The sequence below is a fragment of the Asterias amurensis genome, chromosome 2 (assembly GCF_032118995.1).
Source record: "Asterias amurensis chromosome 2, ASM3211899v1".
Taxonomy (NCBI): domain Eukaryota; kingdom Metazoa; phylum Echinodermata; class Asteroidea; order Forcipulatida; family Asteriidae; genus Asterias; species Asterias amurensis.
In genome coordinates this window covers 24,128,524-24,145,082 of record NC_092649.1, presented here as the reverse complement: position 1 = coordinate 24,145,082, position 16,559 = coordinate 24,128,524, and the positions used below count along the sequence as shown (strand labels likewise).

The window sequence follows — 16,559 nt, the reverse complement described above, 5'->3', positions numbered from 1 at the left end:
TTTTCAATGACAGGTAAGACCTTGTGTATACCATGTAAAAAAAAATGTTTTTCTTCTCAAGTGGAAGGTGGGGTTAAGGGTCAAGAGGGGTCACCGAGTGAACTCAGGGTTGAGCATTTTTGTGTATACTCGCCTCAAAATGAAATAAACTGGCATTTATGATTTAGGAATCAACTCTGCATGTATCCTTTTGGATGGTGTCATACACCGCGTGGTACAAGGAGAGTGATTGAAGATGAACACACCAGTTTACACAAACCTCAAAATAATAAGAGCGTGTAGGGCTTTAGTCTACATGAACATCTACTTGTTGAAACCAAGGACTTAAAAAAAAAAGGACCCATGTTTTGACAGAGCAAGGAAGTCCTTGCTTCACTTTCATGTAAAAAACCAATGGAGAAGTTGCTAAAAAAATATCCAAGCAATGGGAGAACAAACTGAAGTCAGGTCATATATCTCTTCAACAAATACATGCATGCCTATAATTATTTCATTCATACACTGTACATGCCCAGTTAAATACTTCCTGTAAGTAAATGATTTGTGCAAAGGAATTTTTGACATAATAGCTCTGTATTTCCTTTGAATGTTTTGCAAGGCAGCCAGCTCTTGCAAATTATTTGTTGCGAATTTTGTGGTGTCAAAAGGAGGTATGAGCAGGGCTTAAGACTGACTGTCTCTTTCATTGGAGAAAAAGACAGGGGAACAACTTTTAGTCTTTGCAAGATTTCTTTTTACTGTTGAACACAGTTCAACCAAACTTACAAAGCATAATTTCTGAGCAACATGAACGGTTATAAATAACGTTTTCTTTCATAAAGGGTTGGGTCACAACTTCAAAGAGTCACTGCAGAGCTTTTACAGCACAACTTTTTTGCCAACATTATCTCTGTCCTTCAGATGCTTTAGGGCACTATTTTCACAGTTAACTCATTTTATTTTTGTTTTCCTTTCATCAAACCATAAACTTTCAGATCAAAGTCAAAATTGATGGAATTTCCCAACAAAATATCTCCAAAAAACAGTAATCATGGTTGACCTCTGGACAACTTAATAATTTCTCGTTCACTTTGCTTGGGACATTGAAACAAGCTTCTTTTTCACACTGCGTTTATGGGATTTGCTCTGCTTCCCCGAATGGCAAATTGCTCCTAGCGTGAGTGTAACTTATGATAACAGAGGCTAGCGGTAGGTGAAATCATAGACACAGCATGTCATTGATTGATGTCAGGTGGACCCACACTCAGACACAGTGGGTGAGAGGGAGATAAAGGGAGGGAGGAGGGGAAGACTAGACTCTCAAGCTTTATTAATAATAATAATAATAAGCATTTAGAAAGCGCCATCTATCTAGAAAACTAATCCGAGGCGCTGGAGAGGAAGAAGAAACCGAAACAAAAAAGTTTATACAAAGAAAAGAATCAAAAGAGTGCCTAATTATTGTGACTTAGGAAACAAATAGGTTTTTAGTTGCAATTTAAATGTGTCAAATGAAGAAGCTGTGCGAATGACTATTGGTAGAGTATTCCAGAGGGTTGGTGCTGCAGATGAAAAAGCCCTATTACCATAAGAGGTGTGTGTCCTCGGTGTCACAAGAAGACACTTGTTTGATGATCTGAGGCTGCGTTGAGGAATGTAATGTGAAATAAGTTCATTGAGATAGCCTGGTGCTAATCCATGAAGTAGTACTTTCCATGTTAAAAGTAAAATTTTGAACTGAATACGCTCTGGTACTGGCAACCAATGAACGAGGCAATCAAGACAGTGTCCAACAATGGCCTTCCTCCATTTATTATGTAACAATTACACTGTACAAAACATGTATGTATGTATGTAATGAGGTATATATTCTACACCTCCTCATTTGTCCTGATGATCGAGCCTCAAGCATTCCAGAAAGTCGTCTCAACTGCAACTCCTTCTCAAAACTTGTTTGTTTATCAACTGATCAAGACAGTGTCCAACCATGGTCTTCCTCCATTTATTATGTAACAACAGGAATTTACACTGTAAATGTTATAATGCATGTTCTACAACTCCATTAGCCTTGATTGTCAGGCCTACAGCATTCTTTAAACCCTATCAACTCCATCTCAAAACTTGCTTGATCAAGATGGTGTCCAACCATGGCCTTCCTCCATAACCATGATAAGTACATACATGCAATAAATACACGCAATAAAAGGCATATTCTACAACCCCTGTTCATTTGCCTCAAGCATTCCTGAAACAGTCTTAACTCCTTAGGAGTGTGCAGCACCGGCAGCCACATGGGGGATACATGTAAGTTTGCTATTCATTATCACTCAAGAAAAAGTATTGACTTCGGGGGATGTACATGTACCTGAGCAACACAAATAAGCAAGATCCATTTTAGTCGGTGAGAAAGACTATTCTATCGCCCTTCAGACGGGACGTAAAGCCGTTGGTCCCGTGTGTTGTGTAACACATGTAAAAGAACCCAGTGCACTTATCGAAAAAAGAAGGGGTTCGCACTGGTGTTCCTGGTTGTGGCTGCTGTATGCGCCGTAGCACCTTGTAAACCCTTATAAGGTGCTTAATAATTGGGTCTCAGAATTCATCGCTGTAATACCTATCTTTCTGAAAGTTTGTATATACTCAGCGCCTTGAGTACCTTGTTAGGTAGATACGTGCGCTATATAAGACTTCGATATTATTATTATGGCAAATTATTCTATCTTTCACAATTTTGAAAAACCTCAGAAAGCTGTTTACATGTATTTTAGGTTCACACATTGTTCAAAACGCAACAAGGGGTGCTGAAAGAGTTATCAGTACAATCCTATCAAACTAAACAGCAGAGAAACCAAACACACAATACTGAATTGTTGGGAATTATCCTGTCCAAATCCTCATTCCACAAGTTCAAGAAAACATCTCCCAAAGCCCAACTGTGCCCCTAATACAGCGTGTCACATCCCACTCCCTGAAACTTCAATCATTCCCGTAAAAACCAAGGTATTTGGGGCAAGTAGCAGTACCAACAACTCATCAGCCTAATGTATAGAGACAGAAACCAACCAGGTGACCCAGAGGGTCAAGTGGTCTGGTCAGAGAGGGCCTGAAAGTGCAGGTCAGTGTTGGGTGACCTCTTGACCTTAGAAATGAGTCCCACTAGGACTGGATGAACATGGTAAAGTTTGGGATGGACAATGGATTTGAATCATGATCAAGCTGACTTAGGCTATGTTTGACTTACTGCAGCTAACTCTGAACAAGTTTCAAAGGTAGCAGGCCAACATGCATGAACTCAGCCAGGCGTGTCCTCATCATAATGTACATTCAAATCAGCCTTTTTGAGATATGGCGAACACAGCACTATAAGGTTTGGGTAGATTTGTGTGTATACACCCAAAACCCAACTGTACACTCCTATCAAGTCCGCAATACCTAAAAAGGCTTATGAGTTGTGTTTATCTTTTCCCATGACCAAAATGTTACAAACATTGGGCGACAAATCCTTTTTCATTGGCTGCCCCAAAACTATGGAATGAACTGCCATCTTACATTCAACACTCTCACTCCGTCAATATTTTTATGCAAAAAGTGACGAATTTTCTTAGTAATCTTGCTTTTACGTAAATGCAATAGTATGTGAATTTCTTATATGTTATTTGTTGATATTTTTTATCTAATATTTTGAATACTTCTTGTTGTAAATGTAATGCACGGTTGATCATTTTTGGGAAAAAAACATTTTAAATCTCTAATTATTATTATTATTAATGATCCTACTTACTATTGAACTCAACCCATACGTTTTCATGTACTAACTTCTTAAATAACAACCCCAACATTATCCCATTGAGAAATACATGTACCCCATGGTCTCACAATCCAAAATAGACAGTACCCCCATTTCCTGTGGGGTGCAATCCAAGGTAAAGGTCCCACATGAATGATGGTCACCAGACCACGTAATGACACTTCTGGGCTTCAGCGTATACAGAGAAGGAGATGGCATACCAAACAACATTGAAGATTGAATTTACGAGTATAAAGTTTGGTCAATTTAGAAGTGCAATTATTAAAGGTGAAGAATGTCTATGTTTTTTTGGAACCGTTCAATTGGTTTAATTGATCTACAGTGTATACAATAAAACTAACCTGTAAACATTTCATTTCAAAAGGTGGTCGCTTATTTTAGATATCGCTGAAAATCTGGGACGGTCATGTCCACGCAAAAAGAACAATCAGTAATTGGGATACACAAATGGGAGACTTTTTGGGCGCTAGGTGGCAGCAGACTTACCAGTACCCATAGTTCTCGGTAATGTGCGCATGCTCAGAACTATGTAAACAATGGACATTTACCTGGTTAGTCTGCTGCCACCTAGCGTATCAAAGTCCCCCATTTGAGAAAGATTTCTGCATCAAAGCAGTTCTCAGATTGAGTACTATTTAAATCCCTTTCTCTATTAAGTCCACATTCCTTAGACACGTTAGAAGGCAAATCGTTATCGTTTCCTTAAAATGCTATACCCCCCCCTTTAAAGAGTCCAAGGTGGTACATGTGTTCATTCACCTGCACTTGGTGTATCCTCTTTTGACCGCATACTTCCAGAGTAGAATGAAACAATAATAATAAATCATTACCCTGTCCTAAGCCTTTTGTTTACAAGTTTATCTTGATCGGCCCTTCCGATTCCGAAGGCATGTGGTGACTCAAGTTGTTTTATATTCTACTCGTCACAAAGAAACAGACCAAAGATGCTGCATCTCATATACTGCAACAAGTAAATCCCGGTTCATACTTCCTGCAAATGCGAATGCGATGCAAATTTGACGTGAATTTGACGTCGGAACTTCTCTGTTTTCGCTGCCATACTTACAAGAGAGTTGAGCACAACTCAACTGTTGCATCTCACATACTGCAACAAGTAAATCTCGGTTCATACTTCCTGCAAATGCGAATACGATGCAAAATTGACTTGAATTTGACGTCACAACTCTGTTTTCGCTGCCATATTTGCAAGAGAGTTGAGCGCAACTCAACTGTTGCGAATTATTCGCATCGCATTCACATTGGCAGAAAGTATAACACCGGGCTTTACCCACTGCACCCAAGTCAATTACCGTGGTGCCCTTTACTTTAGCTGTGGTGCCCTTTGCAAAATGTCAACACAATTTAAAATTTTCCTCATGCGCCTCTTACCGGAGGAAAATTACTGTGCCCTTTCAAGAACACAAAATCAAGGCCTGTTGCAACTTTCTGCAATGCCAGAAACTTGTGTGACATTGGTAGAGCACCGGTACATTAATCTGAACGTCGTTGGCTCAAACCCAATTAATTAAAAATTTACTCAGTCAGTTTCCCTTGTGGTTTATTACTTGATATTAAAAAAACCAAGGAGAAGTAACTGCTAAATGTTCGTCAGTATCAACCCAAGAACTGTGTAAGGTTGGAACACAAATATACATGTACAATGTATAACCAGATGTACATGTACCACTGACATCGCATTCATTTTGCAGTCAATTTCTACATACACATTTACATATAAAAAAACATTTAATGGATGTACAATGTACTGTAATACATGTACACTGTATCCAATGATATCGCTGGTTCTGTAAAACCATTACCTGTCTGTATCCTTGCAGATAAGGACAGGGGACCAGTCTACCCGAACACCGCCCTCGTGTGCCAGCTAGCAAGACTTACCTCATCTTTGAGTTGTTGTACGAGGGCGTCTTTCTCTTTCTTAAGACCCTTGAGTTCCTCGCAGGCTTTAGGGTTCTTACGGTTGAGCTCCAGGAGAGCTATATGAGCATCCTTCTCTCCAATCGCTGCAGTTATTGCTTCTTGTCTGAGATGAGATGAAAACAAATCACAAAAAGGAATAAATGAATGCATTAACTCTAAAATTATTTAATATTTATTTCATAATAACCCTTGTTGCACCAATTAGGGTGCTTTCAGATGCCTAATAAAAGGCTTTAGGCATGAAGTCTTTTATTATTTGAGTGAGAATCTACCCCTTGCTCAAAAACTATGTTACTTCAGAGGGAGCTTTTTCACCCAATGTTTTATGCTATCAATTCAGCCCTCCATTGCTCGCTACCAAGTAAGTTTCTATGCGAACAATTACTTTGAGTATTTACCAATAGTCTCCAGTGTTTTGAAACACTCAGAACACATATCCATGGTCTTGCGGCTGGCTTGTTTTGGGGTTGTGAATTAAAGTGCAATGCACTTCTACAATGAAGAACAAACACCACAATTTCATAAAATTTCATTAAAGAAAAGCAAATACAAAAACAAGCTGAGCCACATTGCTCCAAACACCTAAAAAAAATACATGTATCTACATGTACTACGAAAAGTACCACACCTAAGATAATTCTAGGTTGCCAAAGTATTCCCCTGGTAAACAATGGCTTTCAAATGAAACAACAATGTAATAAACATCCTGTTTTTTTTGTTTTTCAAAGATTGTCACCCTTTTTCTCTCCATGGTGAGCATTAATTCACACTATTTTCATATCCCCAGGCGAGTGTGTGTTGCACCTGTCAATAGGGAAATAGACCTTAGACCCACGGCAGACAGCATAAAGTACCTTGCCCTCTCGCACTGGCATTCTACATTTTTACACCAGCCAGATTCCCAGCACTCAGGGTTTCATTCGAGCCTAGCCAGACTATGTTTTCATCCGACTGTTAACCAAATACTGACAACTGCTACCCCCAACTATAAGATCTCAAACCTCTTGTCAAAATAACAGATGTCATATTCATTTTCCTCAAATTAATATAATCTAAGTAAGAATTTAAAGGGAAAAGGGGAATGACTACCATTGAAATGTACTTGAAAGGGAAATATTTGCGGAGAACGATTTGCACAACTCAAACTATGGGGGAATATTTGAGGAGAATGATTTGCACAACTCAAACTAAGGGAAATATTTGAGGAGAATGATTTGCACAACTCAAACTAAGGGAAATATTTGAGGAGAATGATTTGCACAACTCAAACTAAGGGGAATATTTGAGGAGAATGATTTGCACAACTCAAACTAAGGGAAATATTTGAAGAGAATGATTTGCACAACTCAAACTAAGGGAAATATTTTAGGAAAATGATCTGTACAACTCAAACTAAGGGAAATATTTTAGGAGAATGATTTGCACAACTCAAACTAAGGGAAATATTTTAGGAAAATGATCTGTACAACTCAAACTAAGGGAAATATTTGAGTAGAATGATTTGCACAACTCAAACTAAGGGAAATTTTTGAGGAGAATGATTTGCACAACTCAAACTAAGGGAAATATTTGAGGAGAAAGATTTGCACAACTCAAACTAAGGGGAATACTTGAGGAGAATGATTTGCACAACTCAAACAGATTATCAAATTGATGCCTAAGGCCCTTCTTTAAAGTTTGACATCATTGGTAAAAAACAAATATCCCCCCCCCCCCTCCAAAAAAAAAAAAATTGCACTTCTCGTAACCTGCGACTCCTGTGGCGAAAACTATCCTGAACAAAACTTGCTGAGTTTCAATTCTAAAATGAGTATCTCCAAAAACTAAACTGCAGTTTTTTTTTTTAACATTCATATTTTTGGTTTTACTACGCTATGACAAATAGAATCTTTCAAAATTGAGCACAACAAAAAATGCTTTAGTAGTCTGCCTCGACACTATCTCCAGTGAGTATATAGACTTGATTCAAGTCCCATTCTCGTTTGAGAGGTCCCTAAGCTATTACCTCAACTTACTATAACACAACACGTAGCATACACAGTACAGTGCGCGCTCGCCGTCAAAATGTGGTCCCGAGAATGGGACTTGACGAGGTCGTTTCTTACTCTGCACATTGTTATTGGAAAATCTCCCCAAATGGGGAGATGTACAAAACCAATGGGAGCGTGGAAGCGCTGCCCTGCCGGTAAAATATTCATTATACTCTGTGACATCACAGTAGAAGACGTTTCAATCATCAACTAAGTACTTAACCCACAAGTGACAAATGAACTAGTCTTCTTTTTGGGTGCGTTTGATTGGTCAAAACGTATCACGTAACAATGTTACATATTCATAAGTGAATACATTTACATACCAGGCGACTGCGACATAATCAAGTCCCTGTTCCGCATGCGGAACAGGTTTGGGAATGCAGAGCATCACAAAACAGTAGTTTTCTGGGGATGGCACGGGATTGGGACTTGAGTCAAGTCTAGTGAGTATACTGTACCATAATTGCCTTGTACATGTATTTACTTGTAAATAATTCCATCCACATACTGTACCCGGACTGAGGCATTACTTGACTTTTACATTTCAACATTATTTCTATATTAACAAGAAAAGTGATGAACACAAGAAACTGCTGTAGCAGTCTGCCTTATATCTGCCCTAGTGTATTTGACTATACTTCCGAATGATTCCATCCACTTACTCTGAGACTGAGGTACGAACATGTCCAGTGCACTTGTATACTAATGTATGTATCTTCTATATAAGCAAGATACTTCAGAAGAAAGTTCCCAAGTTTCATTTCTAAAATAAGTATTCCACAAATTTAAAAATGCATTGCAAATGTTCTAGAAATTTGATTTCATTACTTGACTTTAAGTAACATACAGAATCGAATGTGCCAGAACTTCGTTTCTAAAATTAGTTAGCCACAAAACTACAAATACATTGCAAAATGTTCTAGAATAGTGGTGAGCCCAAGAAACTGCTGGGTAGTCTTCTTTTACATAATCTCAGAGTCAGTGAGTGGGTGACAAACATGGCACTATGTAAGAAGCCACAATCATTATTATTATTATTATAATATTGCCTGGTATTTTACTTCTCCATGATGTTGTCCTCATGCTATCAGACTGAAGTATGAACAGGTAGAGTGCACTTGCATACTAATATCTACTGTATAACAAGATATTTCAGAAGAATACCCCCCCCCCCCCCATCCACCACCACCTTTCCCTCTCTAGATTTTCTAAGACAACAAACGGAACAGCTATACAAACACTGCAGGCATTAGGGTACTGTCAAGACTCCCAGAGCCTACTGTGGGTCCCTGCACTCAAGAGAGTAGATCTCAAGCATCGTGGTGGATTCTTTGACTAGCAATCTTGTCTGATATTCCCATGTGAATCCTTGGACAAGTTCAACATCGTTATTTCAAATTGCCGCTTCAGCAGAAAATATTACTTAACTGACTCCAAATTCCATAGAGCTGTTTAGGCAGAAAATATTGCTAAGCTTTTAGCTTAAGAAGCATCTTGCTTAGCAGAAACGTGTTACCAACCAGAATGTCACGTGGTGTTACTTGCTACTGGCATCCTGGTTGTTTTTGCTTAGCAAATAACCGTGGTAAGCAAGTTTTTCTGTGTTTACAAAATTGCTTAGAAAACATGTACAATGCTTTAGGGAAAGAAACAATGAAAATTTAAGCTCTCCAGAAAAACCACCTGATTTATAATTGAAAGAAAAAATACAAATGAAAAATTGTAAGTTAAAATGCATGATTTATATCATAATCCTCTATGAATCCATTCAATTCAGAACTCAACCCCAATACTGGTTCAATCCAACAGTTATGCAATGTTTCATCAGTTAAAGGCAGTGGACACTAAAAAAAATTTCAGCATAAAACTTTACTTGGTAATGAGCAATGGGGAGAGGTTGATAGTATAAAACATTGTGAGAAACGGCTCCCTCTCAAGTGAAGTAGTTTTCAAGAAAGAAGTAATTTTCCACAAATTTGATTTTGAGACCTCAAATTTAGAATTTGAGGTCTCGAAATCAAGCATCTGACAGCACACAACTTCGTGTGACAAGGGTGTTTTTTCTTCTTTCATAGTTATCTCGCAACTCCGACGACCACTCAAGCTCAAATTTTCACAGGTTTGATATTTTATGCATGTTGAGATACACCAAGTGGGAAGACTGGTCTTTGACAATTACCAATAGTGTCCAGTGTCTTTATTAAAAAAGAAATCACCAAACTACTAAATTTCCTTGCTAGATAGATTATGGTCTTTTGAAAACTAGTCTTTATATTCTACAACCATGAAGTAGATTTTTCGGTATTCGGGAGACTTCTCAGATCTGAAAATAACTGTCAGGTTTTTCAACTATGGGCATAAGGTAGAAAATCAGGCAGGACTACTACTTATGCTTTATTTTTACTTTTACTCAATTTCTGCCTATTTTTCAGAAGACACATGAGATAAATCCGTCTTTCAAAAGTACATTTCAAAATAACACAAATTATTATCATGATTGATAAATTAAGAGGCACTCAGCGCCAGGTGATGGATCTCAACAATCCATCATGTCAACTTCCGCCCTCTGGTGAGTTGGGTCTTGGCAGTAAGCTGTCATAATACTATCAATTCATTCACATATGAAAGTGTTTGTCCATAATGGGGGGCGAGGAGGGAAATTTTAAAGAGCTGCTCAAATCCACATACAGAGTAGCCAAGCACAATAATTTTATGCTAACCAGAATAAGGTTAACGACCAAAATACCTTTTAACACATCATTTGTTACTGGTATCCTGCTCAGTTTTGCTTAGTGAAAGTTTTCTATGAAATCAGACCCAGGTTTTTTTTACATCTAGACAAAAAAATCCTCTATAAATTCTTATAAAGTTTGGCTACAAATTTCATTTCATTTCTTAACCAAAATTGCAAGATATTGAAAATCTTTGCCCTGTAAAAACGGCAACTATTCAAGTTGCGTTCACCGCGTTTGGCAGTCTTCGCATAAGGCATTGTTCTTTCTCCTGTTCCTCTCATTAATACTGTACTATCTGCCTGCGATTAAAAAATATAAATGAAGCCAACCAGGCCCAATTTAATGGCTCTGCTTTACCCCAAATTCTTCGTTCACATCACCATTTTCTGCTTGCAAAGCAAGAGCCAAATTTCTGCGCTAGCTGTGTTAGCAAAGACTGCCTAGTAACCTGCAGTCTAACAACGGCCCGCTTCCATGATTTATTAAATTCTGAAACAAAGTTACGTTTTCCAAGTGTGTTTTGTTGTGTGTCCTACAATAAAATTGAAACTGTCTGGTTCATGCGTATGAGCGCAGCGAAGGAGCATGAAAAAGCCAAAATTTCCTGCTAACCTGTGGAATACGCAGAATTCCTGGTTTCCACAAGTGCTGAGTCTTTGCTTATGGTAAGCAGAGCCATTAAATTAGGCCCTGATAATAAAAATAATAATAAAATTGTTGTTTTTGAAGCATCTCTTCCAATCCCTTTCGGTGGAGACATATTATTTGCATACCAGGTACAGAATCTATTCAAAGTAGAAGAAAAAAAACACCCCAAAACAAAACAAGAGAGAAGCTGACGGATGGAATTTACTATCCTCTCGAGACAGGCAAGATCAGAGGAGAGAAAGAAACTTGCTCACGGCAAGAATTACAATGAGTGAAAAAGCTGTCGGAATTTATACTTTTGTCATGTTTGTTATACATCTATACATTTGTGTTGATGTGTTTTTGTACACACACAGTCAAGGCACATACAGAAGCTACATAGGATGATTTTTTGTGACAAACGTGAAACAAAAAACTGATATGAAGATCAAAATACCTTGACGACAAAACCTAATTGAATAAACTGATGAAATTTTTTAAAGAGAAATCTCATTTTCCATGAAATTTTAAATAAACAAAAATCAAGACGCACAGGTTTGCCTTTAACAGGTGAAGATGTATAATTCATACAGTATGTCAGAATCTGCCACTCAGGGAGATTTATCAACCTCTTCTGCACCTTTAAAGCTTAGCAAAGGATTAAAGGAGCATTCTGGTGGTACAACCACAGACCAGTGTACTGTAAAATGCGGATCATTGAAAACACAAGGGTCTCACTCAGTATGAGTAACGAGTTGGCTTAGCCTAAACTGACAGCTCCATATTTCATCAGGACTGCATGTACCATTTGTATTTCCGAGAAATGGTTTATGTAAGAATTTTGTTCTTTTTAACAACGTCAACATTAGAGAACCAAGATTTACATTAATGCGCTTTCATCCCGTCTAGATTACGAGGGATTAAAGAGAAGGCAGACCATTGGTATAAAAAAAAAGGTTTTCAATTGTACACAAATGTGTGAATACAGAATCGGTCAAACCTGCAAACCAACATACATGTACGTACCATAGCAAGCCTGATACTTCACAGAGGCAACTAAGGCAATTGCCTCCATGCCCCACGGAGGCAACGAAGGCGATTGCCTCCATGCCCACTGGTCATTGCCTTGGTACCCTTGAAATGCTCCAGTAGTAATTTACAATTTCCTCATGGGTTGCCCTTTACCAAGGAGAAAATGCCTTGGTGCCCTTGCCCTTTCAAAAATGAAGCATACAGGCCTGCTCAGACCATTGCCCAATTTGATAGTTAAGCAATAGGTTTAAGCTTACAAATATTTTTGCTTAGTAAATACTAACCGGCAACCATTCACAAATAAAATACAATGTGTACATGGTCCTGCAAAAATGCAAAAATAAAGAAAACAAAACACACATTGGGGTTTTATGTAAAAGTTGATTGAATTAAGATACGGTGGGTCTTTTTGCATAATGCTTCAGTGAATGACAGTCATTTCATTTCATGTGTTTCCATTTCATTATGACAAACCAAATCAGTAAAACTGCCGATAACACAACGTGAGGAAGCAGTGCAACTGTAACAAGTTGATTTCCATACGCCCATGTGGTATGGATCAACAATTTAAAACAAGAAACTGTTAGACAGTGACACATGTTCCAGTGCTCAAATTGAAGGGAAAGTCCACAAGACTGCAGGGTTTGCAGCTCATTACTTTTACTGGACCAGAGATATTGTTGCAAGACCGGAATCAAAATGAGAAAAACCTATCTACATACGTACACAGTTGCAAATTTTTGCTGTTTCTGCAACACGCACCAAGAAAAGATTGATCTCAATTGTCTTATTGTTAATACTTCCAATACTCAACATGATTGAAAGACATTAGCAGTTAAAGACCCAGAACACACCTGTGAAAATTTGAGCTCAATTGGTTGTCGAAGTTGCAAGACAATAATGAAAGAAAAAACACCTTGTCACACGAAGTTGCGTGCTTTCAGATGCTTGATTTTGAGACCCCAAATTCTAAATCTAAGGTCTCAAAATCAAATTCGGGGAAAATTACTTCTTTCTCAAAACTATGTCACTTCAGAGGGAGCCGTTTCTCACAATGTTTTATACTATCAACCTCTCCTCATTAATCGTTACCAAATAATCATTTTGAGTAATTACCAATATAGTGTCCACTGTCTTTTAATTTAAAATGCAGTGAAGTATAATACTCAAAAACACAAGATTGCCGTACAAGTACAGTCATACATGTACATGTACATAAACTGTAAGTTTACTGGCCAGATGCAAAAAACACTGGCCTTGGGCCAGCAGTCTGGAGTCAAATTCCAGCTCTGTGTTCTATGTTACAGTATATGTATATGTACGTGCTTGCTGCTAATACCGACTAACCACCATCAGCCCTTGCCAGAATGACCCCGATTTCCAGGGCCTTGAGAATAAAAAAGAAAGAAACAAATCCCGAGACTAATCTCATCTACCGTGATGAATGTCTTGGGATTACCAGAAAGGGTCAAAACATGTAGACTCCAGTCACGACAGAACAACACATCCATAACGGCATAGCGGGTGCAATGGTTTCTGGCTGGGTAACACGCATGGTATACTTGTGCAAGTGTCAAGTCTATTTGTTTGAGTTTCAACAAAGTGAGACCCATTCTGACAAGTTGACGAGTTTTTCAAGTGTCAAAGTTGTTTAGCTCAAGAATGGGAGACTTTTGAACTCTCGGTGGCAGAAGACTTACTAGGTAAAATTCCATTGTTCTGAGCATGCTAACTTTTAGAACAATGGATTTAACTTGTCAGCCTCCTGTCCCCAAAGTCTTTCATTGAAAACACAATAAACAAATAAGGTTGTATTTATTCAATAATTTCCTCAACTGTTTATTTATTTATTTTCCTTGAGCACATTTGTTTAGACTTTTCAATTTTGGGAGTAAATAGTGGGAGCAAACAGAACTAATATTGTTTACTTTAGATTTTTCCTTTGCTATTTCAAAGCTTTGCTCGAAGTGTAGTTAGATTGCATACAAAAGCCTATACTTAAACAGTAGCTAACTTAACTTGGCCTACAGGGGGCGCTATATAAGATCAACAGAAACTCTGTCATCACAATTCTATAAGGTGTAGAAGTATTTTTTTCGGTATCATTTCTGACCTCTCAAAAGGGTATTCCCTGAAATGTGGAACTGGGTATTAAAGACACTAAAAGGACAACAAAGATAATACGTCAGTTTGCCACACCAGGGGCGGATTTTACAAAGAGCTAAGATTGATCTTAACTGCAAATCAAACGTTGTTGCTTTGTAAAGTGTGATGTCACAATACAAATCACTATGGCGATACTGACAACTCATCTTAAGATGACCCTCAGTGCTTGGTGAAATCGAGCCAAGCATTTTGAGCAGGGTAATGTAACAGCAAGAACAAGGAACCAGTGAAAAACATCTGAAGTAGGGCATAGTGGGGACAACATGTGTCCAAAAGTGGATGAACACACTCTCTGTTGGGTAAGGCCATGTAGGCATACAGCTACGGATGTAGCGCATAGGGACTTCTCTGTGATTGTGATATGCGCTCTACAAAAATTGTTCATTATTATTATTATTATTATTATTATTACTAGCGCCGCATCATCATAATAATATAATAATATACAAAGTGTCTTACATGTATATACATGTAGCACACGTATCTACCAAACAAGATACTCAAGGCGCTGAGTATATACAAACTTTCCAGAAAGATACTTTATTGAAGTGATGAATTCTGAGACCCAATTCTGTAGCACCTTATAATGGTTTACAAGGTGCTACGGAGCATACAGCAGCCACAGCCAGGAACACCAGGGCGAATCCCTTCTCTTTTCGATAAGTGCACAGGGTTCTTTTACATGCATTAAACAACACATGGGACCAACGCCTTTACGAAGCAATGGTTATGTGTCTTGCTTAAGGACACAAGTGTCATTGCTGGGGATTCGAACCCACACTCTGCTGATTAGAAACACCAGAGTTTGAATTCGGTGCTCTTAACCGCTCGGCCACGACACTTCCACATCAAGCTCTGGTGTTTCGGATTGGCGGAGTGGGGGTTCAAGTCCCGGCCGTGAAACATGTGTCCCTGAGCAAGTTAAAACAATTATTGCTTCTCTCCACCCATGTGTAAATGGGAACCTGGGAGGGCAGAGATGGTTCTTGTGATTGATTTAGCTTAGTGCGCTACATGTTCGGCAGCATAGGCTGTATACTCCCCAGAGAGCTGAGATGGTTTAACAAATTAATTTAATGGCCAAGTGACCAGGGGAACTAATGTCGGAATCGCTTTGAGATGCCCTTCGGGTGTCAAAAGTGCTATTTATAAATACCTCAGACAGTGTCGCTATTCCTATTGGTGGAGAGCGCGTCACGTTGGTGTGTTTTAACTGCCGAAATGGACCAGCTGGAGCTGTTTATAACCGGTTGTTGTCGGATACATTTAGATGCATACTATGCGCACGAATGCATATCTGAAAACTGTCTCAGTCATAAATATGCAACACTTGTACAGAGCAAAGGACGTCGAAAAATGGATAAGTTTTACAGAATTTCTTACTTTATTCTGCCTTTTAACCAAAAAGGCATTTATGAATGGGAACAACAGAAGAGTGACTCGTTCTTAAACTGCGGTTTAAAACCTTGCAGGGTCATCGCCTGCCACGACCCTGCCGGTTTTAAATGCCAGTTTAAGAATTCGTCGCGACCCCTTTATTCCATTATTTAAAAAATTAAAATGCTCTTACTTCATTTCCATTGCTTCTTCCAGTGTCTTCCTTCTCTCCATCTGCAAGGCACTCAACTTGGCTTCTTTATCACGGAGTACGGTGGTGGTTGTAGACAGCTTATTACTTGCAGTGGAAAGCTGCTTCTTCACTTGCTCCAATTCCCTCTTCAGACTGTCGATCTATCAGGATTAAATATAATAATAACAATAATAATAATAGTAACCCGTTTTTATATAGCGCTTTTAATGCCCAAGGGGCGTCTCAAAGCGCTTCCGACATTATTACCCCTGGTCACTTGGCCTTAAATCATTCCTTAAACCATCTCAGCTCCCTGGGTAGTATACAGCCTGTGCGCAATATGCGCTACTCGACTTAACCAATCACAAGAACCATCTGGTGTCTTGCTCAGGGACACAAGTCACACGACCGCAATTCGAACCCACACTCTGCTGAACAGAAGCATCAGAGCTTGAGTTCGATGCTCTTATCCACCCAAAAATATTTAAACCTAGAAATCTTTTTGTTTCCTTTTTTTAAAACCCATAAAAGATTGGGGTTCTTTTTGTAACACAAAACATAATGTCCACAGATTTACATTAAACTTAAAGAGATTGATGATAATGGTAATGAAGACTTCCCTTTGCTGAGGTGCTGTAGTTTTCAAGAAATGAGTAAAACAATGTCTC

At 38.6% G+C, this 16,559-nt stretch overlaps 1 protein-coding gene across 4 annotated transcripts in view; it reads right to left on the bottom strand.

Annotated features, from left to right (window-relative positions):
• The window catches only part of LOC139954298 (ERC protein 2-like), a 100,582-nt gene that overhangs the window by 33,334 nt on the left and 50,689 nt on the right, over positions 1 to 16,559 (bottom strand). For all 4 annotated transcript variants that reach the window (XM_071954031.1, XM_071954034.1, XM_071954033.1 and 1 more), the window contains 2 exons: positions 15,892 to 16,052; positions 5,687 to 5,831 (listed from right to left, as the gene is read on the bottom strand). In XM_071954031.1, the coding sequence (XP_071810132.1) occupies positions 5,687 to 5,831; positions 15,892 to 16,052 (306 nt within the window). The remainder of the gene's footprint in view (positions 1 to 5,686; positions 5,832 to 15,891; positions 16,053 to 16,559) is intronic.